Below are 15,873 nucleotides of genomic sequence, written 5' to 3' on the forward strand. Positions count from 1 at the left end.
ACAAAAAAAGCCCAGGTACAGGCAGGTTCAAGCCGAATTCTACCAGACACACAAAGAGGAGCTGGTACCATTCCTTCTGAAACTATTCCAAATAATCCAAAAAGAAGGAATCCTTCCCAAATCATTCTATGAGACCAATATCATCCTGATACCAAAAGCCAGCAGAGACCCAACAAGAAAAGAAAACTTCAGGCCAATATCCATGATGAACATAGATGCAAATATCTTCAATAAAATATTGGCATGCCGATTTCAACAGCAAATCAAAAAACTTATTCATCATGATCAAGTAGGATTCATCCCGGGGATGCAAGGCTGGTTCAGCATACGCAAGTCTAGAAACATAATTCAACACATAAACAGAACCAAAAACGAAAACCACATGATTATCTCAATTGATGCAAAGAAGGCATTTGACAAAATTCAACAGCCCTTTATGCTAAAAACCCTCAATAAACTCGGTATCGATGGAACGTATCTCAAAGTAATAAAAGCTATTTATGACAAACCAACAGCCAATATCATACTTAATGGGCAAAAACTGGAAGCATTCCCTTTGAAATCCAGCATTAGACAAGGATGCCCTCTGTCACCACTCCTATTCAATATAGTACTGGAAGTTCTAGCCAGAGCAATCAGGCAAGAAAAAGAAATAAAGGGTATTCAAATAGGAAAGGTGGAAGCCAAATTGTCTCTATTTGCAGACGACATGATAGTATACCTAGAAGACCTCATCGCCTCAGCCCAAAAACTCCTGAAACTGATAAGCAACTTCAGCAAAGTCTCAGGATATAAAATCAATGTGCAAAAATCACAAGCCTTCCTCTACACCAATAACAAACTTAAGGAAAGCAAAATCAAGAGCGAACTGCCATTCACAATTGCTACAAAAAGAATAAAATACCTTGGAATACAAGTCACAAGGAATGTAAGGGACCTCATCAAGGATAACTGCAAACCACTGCTCAACGAAATAAGAGAAGACACAGACAGATGGAGAAACATTCCATGTTCATGGTTAGGAAGAAGCAATATCATAAAAATGGCTATACTGCCCAAAGTAATTTACAGAATCAATGCTATCCCCATCAAGCTACCACTGACTTTCTTCACAGAACTGGAAAAAACCACCATGAACTTCATATGGAACCAAAAGAGAGCCCGCAAAGCCAAGTCAATTCTAAGCAAAAAGAACACAGCAGGGGGCATCACACTACCGGATTTCAAACTATACTACAAGGCTACAGTAATCAAAACAGCATGGTACTGGTACCAAAACAGAGATATAGACCAATGGAACAGAACAGAGGCATCAGAGGCAACACAACATATCTACAACCATACAATCTTTGATAAACCCGACAAAAACAAGCAATGGGGAAAGGATTCCCTGTTCAACAAATGGTGTTGGGAAAACTGGCTAGCCATGTGCAGAAAGCAGAAACTGGACCCCTTCCTGACACCTTACACCAAAATTAACTTCACATGGATTAAAGACTTAAACATAAGACCTGGCACCATAAAAAACCTAGAGGAAAATCTAGGCAAAACCATCCAAGGCATAGGAGTAGGCAAGGACTTCATGAACAAAACACCAAAAGCATTGGCAACAAAGGCCAAAATAGACAAATGGGACCTAATGAAACTCCACAGCTTCTGCACGGCAAAAGAAACAGTCACTAGAGTGTATCGGCAACCAACAGAATGGGAAAAAATTTTTGCAGTTTACCCATCTGACAAAGGGCTGATATCCAGAATTTACAAAGAACTCAAACAGATTTACTGGAAAAAAACAAACAAGCCCATTCAAAAGTGGACAAAGTATATGAACAGACACTTTAAGAAAGAAGACATATATGAGGCCAACAATCATATGAAAAAATGCTCATCGTCACTGGTCATCAGAGAGATGCAAATCAAAACCACATTGAGATACCATCTCACGCCAGTTAGAATGGCAATCATTAAAAAATCTGGTGACAACAGATGCTGAAGAGGATGTGGAGAAAAAGGAACACTTTTACACTGTTGGTGGGAGTGTAAATTAGTTCAACCATTGTGGAAGACAGTGTGGCGATTCCTCAAGGCCTTAGAAATAGAAATTTCATTTGACCCAGCAATCCCATTACTGGGTATATATCCAAAGGACTATAAATTGTTCTACTATAAGGACACATGTACACGAATGTTCATTGCAGCACTGTTTACAATAGCAAAGACCTGGAATCAACCCAAATGCCCATTGATGATAGACTGGATTGGAAAAATGTGGCACATATACACCATGGAATATAATGCAGCAATCAGAAATGATGAGTTCGTGTCGTTTGTAGGGACATGGATGAATCTGGAGAACATCATCCTCAGCAAACTGACACAAGAACATAAAATGAAGCACCGCATATTCTCACTCATAGGCGGGTGATGAAAAATGAGAACACATGGACACAGGGAGGGGAGTATTAAACACTGGGGTCTATTGGGGGGAAAAGGGGAGGGCCAGCGGGAGGGGAGGCCAGAGGGATAGCCTGGGGAGAAATGCCAAATGTGGGTGAAGGGGAGAAAGGAAGCAAAACACACTGCCATGTATGTACCTATGCAACTGTCTTGCATGTTCTGCACATGTACCCCCAAACCTAAAATGCAATAAAAAATTAAAAGTAAAATAAAATAAAACCAGAACAAAGAATATAGTAGAGCAGAACTGTTTAAAACATACATACAAATAATCAATAGAGCTTAGGACTATATAAGGGAAGGCAGAAAATTTGAAACAAAGTCTATCAATACTTTGCATTACTGCTGAGATATCAAATATGTGTAAAAAATGAAGAGGTACTATAGTTAGCAATTATGCGGTCATTGCTGGCTTTGAAAAAACAATTTAAACAATTAAATGAGAATGGGAATCAGACCGAAATACTTTGAAGAGTGAAAGGGGAGAAGAAAATGAAGTAGTGAGCATAGAGTATTTACAAGGAGCTAAGTAGAAAATGGAAAAGATTGAATTGCAAATAATGATGAGGGAAGAAAAACACAATTTATTTTCTCTATATAAAATAATATGATTTTATTGGTTAAAATATAGAAAATACACAGACACACACAAGATAATTAAAAGTAACTATTAAATCAACACAAGACATAACCATCAGGTTGCAGGAAAGTTGTTTGAAATAGATTTACGCCATAAAGAAAATAAACTAATAAATAAATCTACATGTAACTTACAAGAAAGACACACTTTTAGCGATTTAAAAAACAAGACTCAAGTCAATAAGACCTGGGCTGAAATTCTGACTACTATATACTAGAAGAGTGGCTTTGACCATGTCAAGAAAACTTTTAGGAGGTCCATAAACTGATTTTCAAAGTTGTGATGATAACTATGTACAGATTTAAGTGTATGTGAAAATATACATTTAACGGTCCATCATTTAAACATACAACAGATTATTGTTGATGGATTAGAAAATGATAATATGGGCAGGATTCAATAGAACTGGCAAAGAAATCCAAATCAAAAGTAGTAGCATCCAGAAATTCATGGTGATCAAGAAGCATGTTAGAAAACAGAAACAGTGTGTTCACTAGCTCATTTATTAAGTAGAAAAAAGATGAGTTAGAACACTGAGAAAATGCTACAACTTTCCACTCTTGTGGAAATTCATTAAAAATTACCTAAATGTAACTCATCTTTTTTTTTTTTTTTTTTTTTTTTTTTTTTTTTTTTTTGGTCTGAGTGCTTTAATTCATAGTTATAAGTATAGAAAGAGAAGTTTTCCTATTGGTGGTTCTCAACTGCACTATTGAGAGTCCTAGGGTACTTAATAAACACAAATAAAAACACTTTTTGATTGCTTCATTAATCCAAGGTTCTGCTTCATTCTCTTTGTATATTTTTGTTAACACAATATTGGGTAAATATACCTTTCTCTAATTAAACACATCTATTTAGAATCAGAGGACAATTTATCATTCTTCACATTTCTATTCATAACTAGTTTTCCATTAATGTTGAAAGTATTGAGCTTGAGAATCCCAGGGTGTTAAAAACACTGTATTTTTATAAATGACATCAGAGTACCATAATATATTTTTCAATGTGGTTATAATTATGTCATTGTGAATTTAAAGTCTATTTGCAAGATACTTTATTATTATAATTTTACATGTGGCATATGTACAACTTTTAAAATGCAATTTCTCTTTTAGTGAAGACATGTGGCTCTAATCTTCAAGGACCAAGTGGTACCTTTACATCTCCCAACTTTCCATTCCAGTATGACAGCAATGCACAATGCGTCTGGGTCATCACAGCAGTGAATACAAATAAGGTAAGAGAACACCATATGTGGTTTTAAAAAAAAGTCATAATCATAAAGACAAAGGCAAAGGAGTAATAAGGAAAATGCAGTATAGAAAATTCATAACTCAAGTAGGATTTTGGCAATATTCCCTACGTATCCATTTTTAAAACAAGTTTATATGAGAAATTTGGGAAAAAATAAAAAGAATACAACTCTACTCCCAGCTACTAACATATAAATGAAAATGTTAAAACTATAAATGAATGCTTTCTGAAGTACATTTTTGAAGGTTGTGTTTGCTTTTTAACAGTAGTCATGAATAGTGGATTTTTTCTTTGTATCTTTCTGTTTGACACATCATTCAGGTCAATCATGTTTTTATACATAGCTGACTTTCAGTATTTCTCTATTGCTATATATCACATAGCTATTTATTTGAAATAGTTGGTTTAATGTGCTCTGCAATAATAAAGAGTTTCTATTATGGATACTTCAAAAGGCAATTGCCTTTCTAGTTGATTCTAGTATGAGTAACCCATCTAAATATGTATGTGCCACTACATATCAAACAAAAGTATAACACAATGAGTGTAAAAGCAACTGAACATTTTGCTGGTTTTTCTTCCCTTCCCTTGCTATCCTCCTTCTGTTTGTAAGATGTGATTTTGTAGCAATACAGAGGACCTAAATAGAAAAAAAAAATCAACATTTCTCTCAGATCTTAAATTATGTGATAGCATTTTTTGGGTTAGATTTTAAAAAGCTTGGTAGTAGAGCTCATAAAATTGGGTCAGATTGTGTAGAGCTTGGTGGTAGAGCTCATAAAACTGGGTCAGATTGTGTTTCAAATACTGATGTATAATTTACAGATAACTTTAAGTTACTTAACCTTTATGATGTTCAGTTTCTTTATCTTTGAAATGTGAATAGTAAGGAAACATATTTTATAGTATCATAAAAAAGAAGTAAGTTAATACAAACACAGTTGTTAATAAAACTAACAAGGCCTTGAAATACATTAATTCATTGTTATTAAAGTTTATATTGCCTCCTGGGAATTTTCGTGATCGCCTGTCAAGTTCTTGAAACCTAATTCTAAGAGCAGCAGAGTCGATTTAAAACGCAACTCAGTGACAATTATATTTGCCTCTAAGAAGAGCACTAATTTATAAATCAGAAGAACTAGTTCAGAAACCTACTTTGCCCCAAATTATATATATATATAAGCTTGGGTAAATTTCTAAATCAAACCTCTCTGTTGCATGAAGAAAATCATGTTATCCACCCAACCTATGCCATCAGTTAAATTCAGTGCAACAGATATTTACTGATTTCTTTCTCTGTGTAAATTATTGGTTGTTGAGAAGAAAAACATGAGATGCTTGAAAAACAAACTGACATTTGTTGAACACTTAGCAGCATGCTGTGCACTCTTCTCAGGAGTTTTTTCTGGCACTCTTTATGAATTATTTAATCATCTTAGGACTTTCTTGAGGGAGATTCTTTTATTGTCTGAATCTAAGCAAACCTCCAAATAGCTTTTCTAAGATCACTTAGCAAATGTCAGAGCTGTGTACTTTATGAGAAATGTGTATGTACAAAGACATATTTCAACTAAGGTATAATTATCTTTTAATAAGATACATGAAGCAAATTTATTATAAGGTATGGAATAAACACATTTCATTAAACTTGCGTTGAGATATAAGTATTGTTTTTTTCTTTGCAATTACATGTAATTGTCATCAGAATGAGGTAATATCTCATGTTTTATAAGATATCTGCTTTGCTAACTTTAAATCATTGTCATTACTGAATTACCTGAAGTTTCAGAGGTTGTCACATTTCTACATGTTTATCTTACCTAATCTACTAAACTTTTATTTCTCCTTTTTCTCTAGAAAAGTATAGTTTATTTTTTTAGGGGATAATTACTTTCACTCCTTTGCTATTTTTATTAATAAATAAATGTAGCCATTTAATTTTGATCCATTGGTTTAACTCTTTTTTTAAACGTAGACATTTAATTTTGATCTGTAGGTGCAACTCTTTTTAAAGATGTCTTACAGAAATTAGTTTACAAGAATTATTCATCGTGAGCCACAATAATAATTGTATTTTACCCAGTTCAAACACACACACACACACACACACACACACACACACACACACACACACACACACACATGCACACCATGGTTTCATACATATAAAACATTTTTCCTTACATGCATGCCATTCTAGTCAACTGTAATCGATTTATTTTTAAAGCATTGGTTATGCCCCACTAAATTAATTTCATGATGCACTAACAGGTTATAGCAAACAGTTTGAAAAATACTGTTGGAAATATTTGCTTCCATAGATTACTCCTTGGAACCGTTTTCAGAAGGAAATTGCTGGTATAAATCATAAGCACACAGCTATACTAGTTAGTATACATCCCAATTAATGAACATGCTCAATACTTCAACATTTATAATTTGTTTAATAATTATAGCTCAGGCTTTTCTGTATATTTGAGCAAATATGGTGTTCTAAATGTACCAAACAAACAAAAAAAAAACCCAAAACCATGGTTGATGGAAAAAATAACCTGAGATTTGAAACTTCATGAAATTAATTAAACGTTTCAATCTGGGCTGTCATTCTCACTAACTATCAAAGCCACAGTCTCTTTTTCATATATTAGAGGTTATAATACTGTATTATAGATACAGATAATAACATTTGAAATTTCAGATATAAAGCAAGTTCGCTTTAAATGACACTTATTTTTATTGCCCAATGTTGCCATTTCATCAAGAAACATGCTTCTCTCCCGTTACTTACTGGACTTAACATGTATTTAATGCAAAAGAATTATCATTACATATAATTTTCTTCTATATTTCATTATGTGGTTGAATAATTTATAGGTGACTGTCTTCTTCTAAAACATTAAACATTAAATTATAATCATTATTTCTGGTAAGTTTATAAACACTGCCATTAAGTTCACAGAAAATAAAATCTAATATCTGAGCATTACAATCTAAACTAACAACATACATTTTGATGTTCATTTATGCCCTTTCCACAAGCTTCTGTAAGGGAATGATTCCTTTAATTATGGCATTTGAGTGATGAAAATAATTGAGGGTTTCTTCATAATGGCAAGTTAAAATATTAGACTAGTACTTTAAACGTATCTTTTAGTTAATTGTTCTTCTTGCATTAAGATACACATTCAACATTAGCTCCATGTGTGAAATGAAGACTGAAGACATACCTGAATCTGTTTTTCTTGTCACTTTCCATCTTATACTTGTTTTTCCAACTTTCAAAAGATAATCATATATTACTTTTCCAACTGGAATATTAATATGCTACATTGCTTGAATATAATAGAAAATTCCAGATTCATAGCTCCTAAGGGATGGATCTTGAGAACAAAGAAAAAAAAAAACTATGATCCGAGCAAAAAACTCATAGAAATGCCCCTATCTGCATCTATGCATCTGTGTATCTATCATCTATTTCTCTATGTGTCTATTTCTGTATACAGGTATGTATGTTATATATCTATCAATCTTGTCATCTATCATTTAATTGTTGTTTATTCATCCATCTATTTTTAATTCCTCTATTTGTGTCTCTATGTATCCTTATGTAGAACTCATGATACCTAGGATATTATAGGCCAATTTTAATTAAAATACAAAGTTTGGCTTTTTTAGGCAGAACGAGTTTCTTATTTGTCTGACTGATTTTACGGTTTTTCCATTTATAAAATATCATGGACATCTTCTATAAATTGAGTTAACTAATGATGCAAGATTTTGAGAAAAATATATTTAAAATACTTGTAAAATTAGAGTACAGTAGAAATTGCATCCTTTGCAACTATTCACACTAAGAATAGCAAATAATAGATGTCAATGTAAAATCTTAGGAGAAAATACAGCTTCCAAAATCTCTTTATTTATGTGAGCAAGAGTTTACAGGATATGGGTCTAACCAATAGAAATGGAATGTGAGCCACATATTTAATTTTAACTTTTCCAGTAACTGAAGTTTTAAGGAGAAGAAATTTATTTTAATTTGATATGGTATTTAACCACAGATATTATAATTTCAAGATGTAATTGACATAAAGTTAATTCAATAATATACCATCTCTCGTCTTTATTCTTAATCTTTGAAATCTAGAATGTATTTAGCAAGTTCAGCACATGACAATTCAAACCAGCCTTATTTCTAGTGCTGAATAGTCACATATTGCTAGTGGCTATCATATTGACCATTTTCACTACCACAGAGAGTTCTATTGGATTGCTCTGTGTGGAGAATAAAAGGTGATGGTGGTGGGTATTGGAGACAATATATGCCTCATTCCAAGGTAATTGCCTCAGGTGAAGTTTTTGCTAGGACTTCAGGGAAAGGAAAACTGGAATGGCCGAAATTGGCAGAAATGACTCTGAAAGACTTGTGTTTTAAGATTCTCCACTTTATTACAGAGCATCCAAATGTCTCTATTTCAAATTTCAGGATCCCATTTCTTCTCAATTAATTCCCTAGTTTCTACGTAAGAAACTTTGTGAATCCATAAGTTCAGATTACATTTTAATTATGTAACTTGCATACTGAAATTTTGGGTATGTTTCAGCCATATCTGTCCAGTGCTACAGGTTCACCATAGAATATTTCTTGTTCTCTGACTACCATGTGAGCTGTATTTTCTCTTTCTGACTCCAATGCATTCATCACTTGCCATCTCCTTCCATTGCCAATGTAGTCTTGAGCATGTTAGTCATCAAGTGCATCAATCCCTTGCCCTCTCCCAACAAATTTTGTCCTCAAAATCTGTTATTACATTCCAATCACAAAAGATAAGCAATTATATGTGATAATTTTTACTGTCCATGAACTCAGCTCTGACAAGATAAAAAAAAAATATGCAAACCACTCCCCCCAAACCCATTTTTGAAGGTATATTTTTTAGGCTTACTCTTGATATGAATGACTGCATTGGCAATATCTAGTCAGAAAAATATAATCTGTATTAGCTATTTAAAATGAATGGAAGTAATTTGAGGAATTGTTACACAGGTATTGTAATGCATAAACAGCAACAATTAATGCAGAAGCAATAACTACATAGATAGAAACTATCCTTACAGCTGGAAAAAGAAAAGTAAAAACTGTGATATTACCAGAACCTAAGAGCTTGCAGTAAAAACAGTCTAGACCTGATGTTCAAATTTCAAAGGAGGAAATCGTTCATGGTTGGTGGTCACACCTATGAGGAAAGGATGTGAGCTGGCAGGTTTAGGCAGCTGCCAAAAAAAAAGAATCTGAAAATTCTAATTTGCAGTGGTCCAACCCAAATATCAAAGGACAGAACACAAAAGAGTTGGCTAGAGCTAAGAGTTAGCATGTAAATAATTAGCACAGTATTGCTTTCAAGTAAAAGGAAAAAGATATGGGTGGAGCTAGTTTAGGAGAAAAAACATTTATCTTTGTTACATTTGAAGTATTTACTAGATTGGATATCCAGTTGGATATAAAATCCAGAAATCTTTTTTTTTAAAGGATAGAGGTGTAAGCTTGCAAATTGTCAGCTATAGATGTTATGTGAAACCATGAGAATAAAAAAATCTCAAAGTAAGCCTTAGTGGGAAAGAAGAAATTAGAATAAATAGTGAATGAATGGCCGGGCGTGGTGGTTCATGCCTGTAATCCCAGTACTTTAGGAGGCCAGGGTGAGTGGATCACCTGAGGTGAAGAGTTTGAGACCAATCTGGCCAACATGGCGAAAACCCATCTCTACTAAAAATATTAAAATTAGCCGAGTGTGGTGGCAGGAGCCTGTAATTCAAGCTATGTGGAGAATGAGGGAGAAGAATCTCTTGAACTCGGGAGGCAGAGGTTGCAGTGAGCCCTGATCGTGCCACTGCACCCCATCCTGGGTGACACAGACAGACTGTCTCAAAAAAAAAAAAAAAAAAGTGGATAAACAACTGTCAAAAGCTAATGAGTAGGATGTGTGATTGAAAATATTCTTGTATATTTTTTGGTACATTTCTTCTAATGTTACATTTTTATGTAATTGAAGACTGCCCATTTCCAACCCAGCAAACAAATATCCATGGAAGAATCAGTTAGTGCCTTAAGTATATTTGAACTATTATTTTAAATGTAAATATGTAACAGTAATAAAAATTGCAAAATGTATTTATATTATTAATGTACCCAGAACACTTGCTATTTATTTTTTCTTAGTTGATAATAAATGAAAAACTCTATCTCATATGAGTGTCCCATTAACTATTTTCCTTCATATTTCCTTCATTTTACGTATAAAGTACTTCTCATATTCAAGATTGGAAAGTACTGATTAAAATTAAATACAGTGATCAGAATTACTCAAGTGTATTGCCTTCAAAAATTAAAAGAATTGGCGGGGCGCGGTGGCTCACGCCAATCCCAGCACTTTGGGAGGCCGAGGTGGGTGGATCACGAGGTCAAGAGATCGAGACCATCCTGGTCAACATGGTGAAACCCCGTCTCTACTGAAAATACAAAAAATTAGCTGGGCATGGTGATGCGTGCCTGTAATCCCAGCTATTCAAGAGGCTGAGGCAGGAGAATTGCCTGAACCCAGGAGGCGGAGGTTGCGGTGAGCCGAGATTGTGCCATTGCACTCCAGCCTGGGTAACAGGAGCGAAACTCCATCTGAAAAAAAAAAAAAAAAAAAAATTAAATGAGAGAAGCATGAAGTCCCTTTCTTATATTCTGTCCAATTCTTCTTATTATATCATTGAATCCGCCTTTTTCAATTAAGTATAAATGTTGACTTTTTCAGGAAAACGAAAACATCCCAATTTCAGTTGTAAACTGATATTCTAGGACTCAGCTTGAGGTCACCCTTAATCCTAATGCCTTAACATGCCCTATAAGGATAATTAAGTTTGGGATTTATTCTTAAGTATTTAACTTTGGCCCTAGTGATTGGAAATCTGTTTTGTTTTCTACCCATATGTCCATTCTATTATATCTTCAGTTAGTTAAGTTGGATCTTCCCTTGTCATCACTAGTCTCTTTTTTAGAGACTGAAGTACTATTCTAATCCATACCCTGCTGTCTAGAGCCTTGAAATCCACCAAAATAACTTCTCTAAGCAAATTGTCTGACTTCCTGCTCCTGGCTCCCACACCACTCTGTTGACCCTGGAACCAATCTTCTCAACATAATCTTTCTCTTCCTTTACTGCCATCTACTTATTGCCATTTATCTAATAGTTTTCCTCCCTGATTTTACAACTGGTTCTGTCATCTGAGACTTTCTTTCTGCTGGGGAATGCTTACTTATTTATTTCTTCAAATAAGTATGTATTGAGTAGCTACTATTCCCAGGTATAGTTTTTGAAGCTGAACATTCAAAGATCCTTTATATCACAATTCCTTTGTATCCTTTATATCACAATTATTTCTCTCATGGGTTTTACATTGTACTCGGGGAAATTTTCAGAAGGAATGAGAAAAACAGGTGTAACTTCGCCTGTAGTAGTCTTGAATCCATGTTAGTTTTTTGCTTACACAGCATCCATCTGTTCTCCATGGTTTTTAAAAGACAATAAATCACCTTTCTACTATTTTCGGTGGTCCTGGAAGGGACTTCGATTAAAGTTACGCTGCCCCTAACCTTTCCACCTTCATTTGCCAAGAAGATCCCATACAGTGGTGTGCTGGAACTAACTTTTACCAGCTATTGAGAGCTGATGATGAAATTATAAGGAATATAACAAACTGGTTGTGAAGCATATCCAATAATAAAATTGAGATTTTGATACAAAACAATTGAATAGAATTTAGTTGCTTTAATTAAAAAACAATTTAATTTAAAACAATGAATTAGAAATTAGAAAAATCAACTAGAAGATTCCCCAAGCCAAGAAAAGTAGCTCTGGTCACTATCTGTAGAACACCCAGGTTTGGCAGTAGGAGAATTTTAAAGGTGCTGATCTTTTATTTCCTATTCTCCTGAGTGAGTGAACTATACCTGTATAGCACTTCCTTAACTATCCATAGCCCCTACCAATGGCACTTATTTTTTTCTTTGAATGGTTTATTTAGTTGAAATATTTTATTTAAAATAAGTTACTCTGTGCAAGTACAATAACTAATCAAAAATAAACAAATATCAATAAAGAGAAAATGAGACCAGATGCAGTGACTCATACCTGGGAGCTACTTTGGGAGGCCAAGGTGGGAGGGTCACTTGAAGCCATGAGTTTGAGTCCAGCCTGGGCAGCATAAAAGACCCTTTTTCTACAAAATTTTTTTTAAAAATTAGCCTGATGGGTCATGGTCACACATGCCTTTAGTCCCAGCTACTCAGGAGACTGGGGTGGAAGGATCATGTGAGCCCAGGAGTTTGAGGATGCATGAGGTATAACCCTGCTACCACATTCCAGCCTGGGTGACAGAGCAAGGCCCTATCTCAAGAAAATTAAAAAATATATTTATAAAGAGAAAAAAGAAAGAAAGATAGAAAGAGAGAGAGAAAGAAAGAGAGAGAAAAAGGAAGAGAAAGAAAGTATTAGTATTATTCAATATGGAATTCTTTGTTACTACAAAATTAAAGAGGAAAATGCATGTGATCTTCTAGCCAGAGATAATTCTTTTTAACATTTAAAATATTTATTTTTGTTTTTTCTTTTCTCTCTCTTTCTCCCTCCCTCTCACTCTCTGTCTCTCTCATTCTTTCTTTCTCTCTTTTTTCTCTTTATAATATATTTTTTAATTTTCTTGAGATAGAGCCTTGCTCTGTCACCTTCAATTTTGAAGTGTATTGAGTGTGTAGTGATTACATTGTGAATGGCACAAAAAATGAGGAAATATTCTTCCATTATTCAAAAACTATGATCTGATTGAGTAATAAAGTCATTCATATCATTGAAAAATGTGGTTTCAACATATGTATTAATTTTTATAATTATGTTTTACTCATTAACATAAATATTAACCAACATTTATGTGAGAACTATACTTATTCATTCATCAATTTGCAACAGTGAGTTAGCTACAGGTACAAATGTTTGGCAGACATCAATGAAACCATTCTCTGAGAAGCAATTGGCTGTGTGGAATTATAATCAAGAATATTGTATGTTTGTCATTATTTGTAAATTGTGTGTTACACATCCTTTATATAAGTAAATTTTTAATAAGTATAATAAAACAAATGAACAGCAAACAAAAACAACCAAGATATACAGGCTTTTCAATTATGATTAGGTTTGGATGTCAGTGACAGAAAACTCATAACAGAGACTTAAACAAGATATGTATCAGATCCAAGACTAATTGTGTCTTTTCTCCAGAAATTTCTAAGAGTCATATGCTAACTCATTACCCTACCTTTCCCAGTTTGTGTTATTTGTGTTAGGTTCCAATATGTAGTATAACCCATCTAGGAAGCAGGTTGGGGGAAGTGATAAATATGGAAAACAAAGGACAAATGTAAACTATGTCTTAAGAAATATTCCTTGATCTTGCTTCAAAACATTTTCATTTATATCTCATTTTTACAAAAATTTAACAACATTCTTATGGTCAGCTACAAGAGAGAATGGAAAATGTGGTCTTTACTAAGGACAACTTTCTGTCAGCTAGGAATACTACTATGGTAGAAGAAAGCGTACATGGATGTTTGCGAAAGATATAACTTCTGTTATATATAGTTAGTCCAAAATTGATGAGTGAACAAAGACTATTCACATTTAAGTACTAGCTAGCAAAAGAAAAGATATTAGGAAAAAAACAATTATTTTATTACTATTATTGATTTTTTGAATTAATTATATTAAATTGTATATGAATTGATTGTGACAGGCACTATGCTAAGCTAGCCTTATGTATCTTCTCACTTAATCCTCCTATTAAGAATTAATATTGTTAAAATGTGCACATTACCCATTGAAATCTACATAATCTCTATTAAAAAAAAAAACAATGACCTTCTTCACAAAGAAGTGAAAACCCTTCCCCAGTCTTTTCCTTACTACTGGCTCCAGAGAGAATTCATTCATGGACTACAAATCTTTCCTCCTGCATAGTTATAGCAGGTAATTTCTCTTGTACCCTAAATTCCTGGACTCCTACCTAATTTGCTTGTTCAGGAAGACATAGAAGTAAACCAGGACTTCCACAGATATAAACTGATAAAGATTCACTACTCAATGATTTTGTTTAAAGAAATTACATAAACAAAAATAAAGTTAGCAACAAAGACGATGAATTGAGAAGCCATTATCTTACATCCTCCCCTTTCAATGTTGTAAGAAATATAACAAGGCTAAACTGAGACTGGAATTAGAAATCATTGCACAGTTCATTATATATGGAAATATACAAATATCTGTATATTGCTACCATAGCTATGTGTCTAATAATTTTGAACAAACCTTTCATTTTCTCAAAGTCTGGAGTCAAAGACTTTTTATATAAAAATATATATAAATAAATAAATGAAAAGAGAGATACCTTAGAACATGATGACCCCATTATTAATAAGGGACAAAACCAAAAAAACAGGCCTTCTCAACAAATTTATGTCAATTAGCCTCATGAATATCTGTTTTTCAAAATATTTTGGATATATACAACCTAACTTATACAAATTCATAATGAATAGCCTCCTAAAACCAAGAATATTATCTGCAAGGTTCTTCAAAATCTGTAAATTCAAGTTGATCATTTATATGTATTATGAAATTTAAATTATATCCTCCAGTAGCTAAGCATGAATAAATGATAGAAAAGAACCAATGATTTTGTACTGTTGTGTTATGGATTTAATATTTAATGAATTTTTCATTTTATGTGTCTTGTTCCCTTAGTGAAACATTTGTAATGTTTTATTTAATTTGTCATTGTTGCATACCAGCAGTCCCCTAAAGGAGAAGACCAGTGTACAGATATTAAAGGCATAGAAAAATAAAACAAAGCTAAAAGCTTTTATCACTCCACAAACACCCCTCAGTGTCCTCAGACTGTCCTCCACCCCATTTCTAAAATATGACCCCTTGTGAAACTGTTAACTTGATGCTGGCAGTGAAGTGGATGAGCCTGGAGAATTCCCTGAGATGGCACTTCTCACTGTTGAATGGTCTTGCCCAGTGTCTTGGGATATATATTCTGTAATAAAATGTGTAGGTAAAATATTAAATATTACAGTAACATAATTCTAGAATATGAGATATTTATTCTTTCTATAAAATGAGATTACTTTCAAATGACTAAACAAGGAATTTTATGTGTCATACTTTAAGTATTTTATATCATACAATATTTACCTATTTCACAAATTTATTGTAAGTTTATTGTATATTTATTTTTAAGTAGCTAATGTGGAATGATTATTTAACCATCATTAATGTAAGTTTTTCATATACATGTGAAATGTATGTTGTTTATAATACACATCACCAGAAAAAAGCCAAATTTTAGGATTATTCTGAATTATATGATTTTTTACTTAATATACTCCATATTCTGCTCTCTCTGAATTAGACATT

The 15,873-nt window shown here is 33.4% G+C and overlaps 1 protein-coding gene across 11 annotated transcripts in view; it reads left to right on the plus strand.

Moving 5' to 3' along the window:
- The window catches only part of CSMD3 (CUB and Sushi multiple domains 3), a 1,279,316-nt gene that overhangs the window by 573,079 nt on the left and 690,364 nt on the right, over window positions 1-15,873 (plus strand). For all 11 annotated transcript variants that reach the window (XM_002759280.8, XM_017965625.4, XM_035276379.3 and 8 more), the window contains one exon: window positions 4,216-4,337. In XM_002759280.8, coding sequence (XP_002759326.1) covers window positions 4,216-4,337 — 122 coding nt within the window. The remainder of the gene's footprint in view (window positions 1-4,215; window positions 4,338-15,873) is intronic.

The sequence above is a fragment of the Callithrix jacchus genome, chromosome 16, assembly GCF_049354715.1.
Source record: "Callithrix jacchus isolate 240 chromosome 16, calJac240_pri, whole genome shotgun sequence".
Taxonomy (NCBI): domain Eukaryota; kingdom Metazoa; phylum Chordata; class Mammalia; order Primates; family Cebidae; genus Callithrix; species Callithrix jacchus.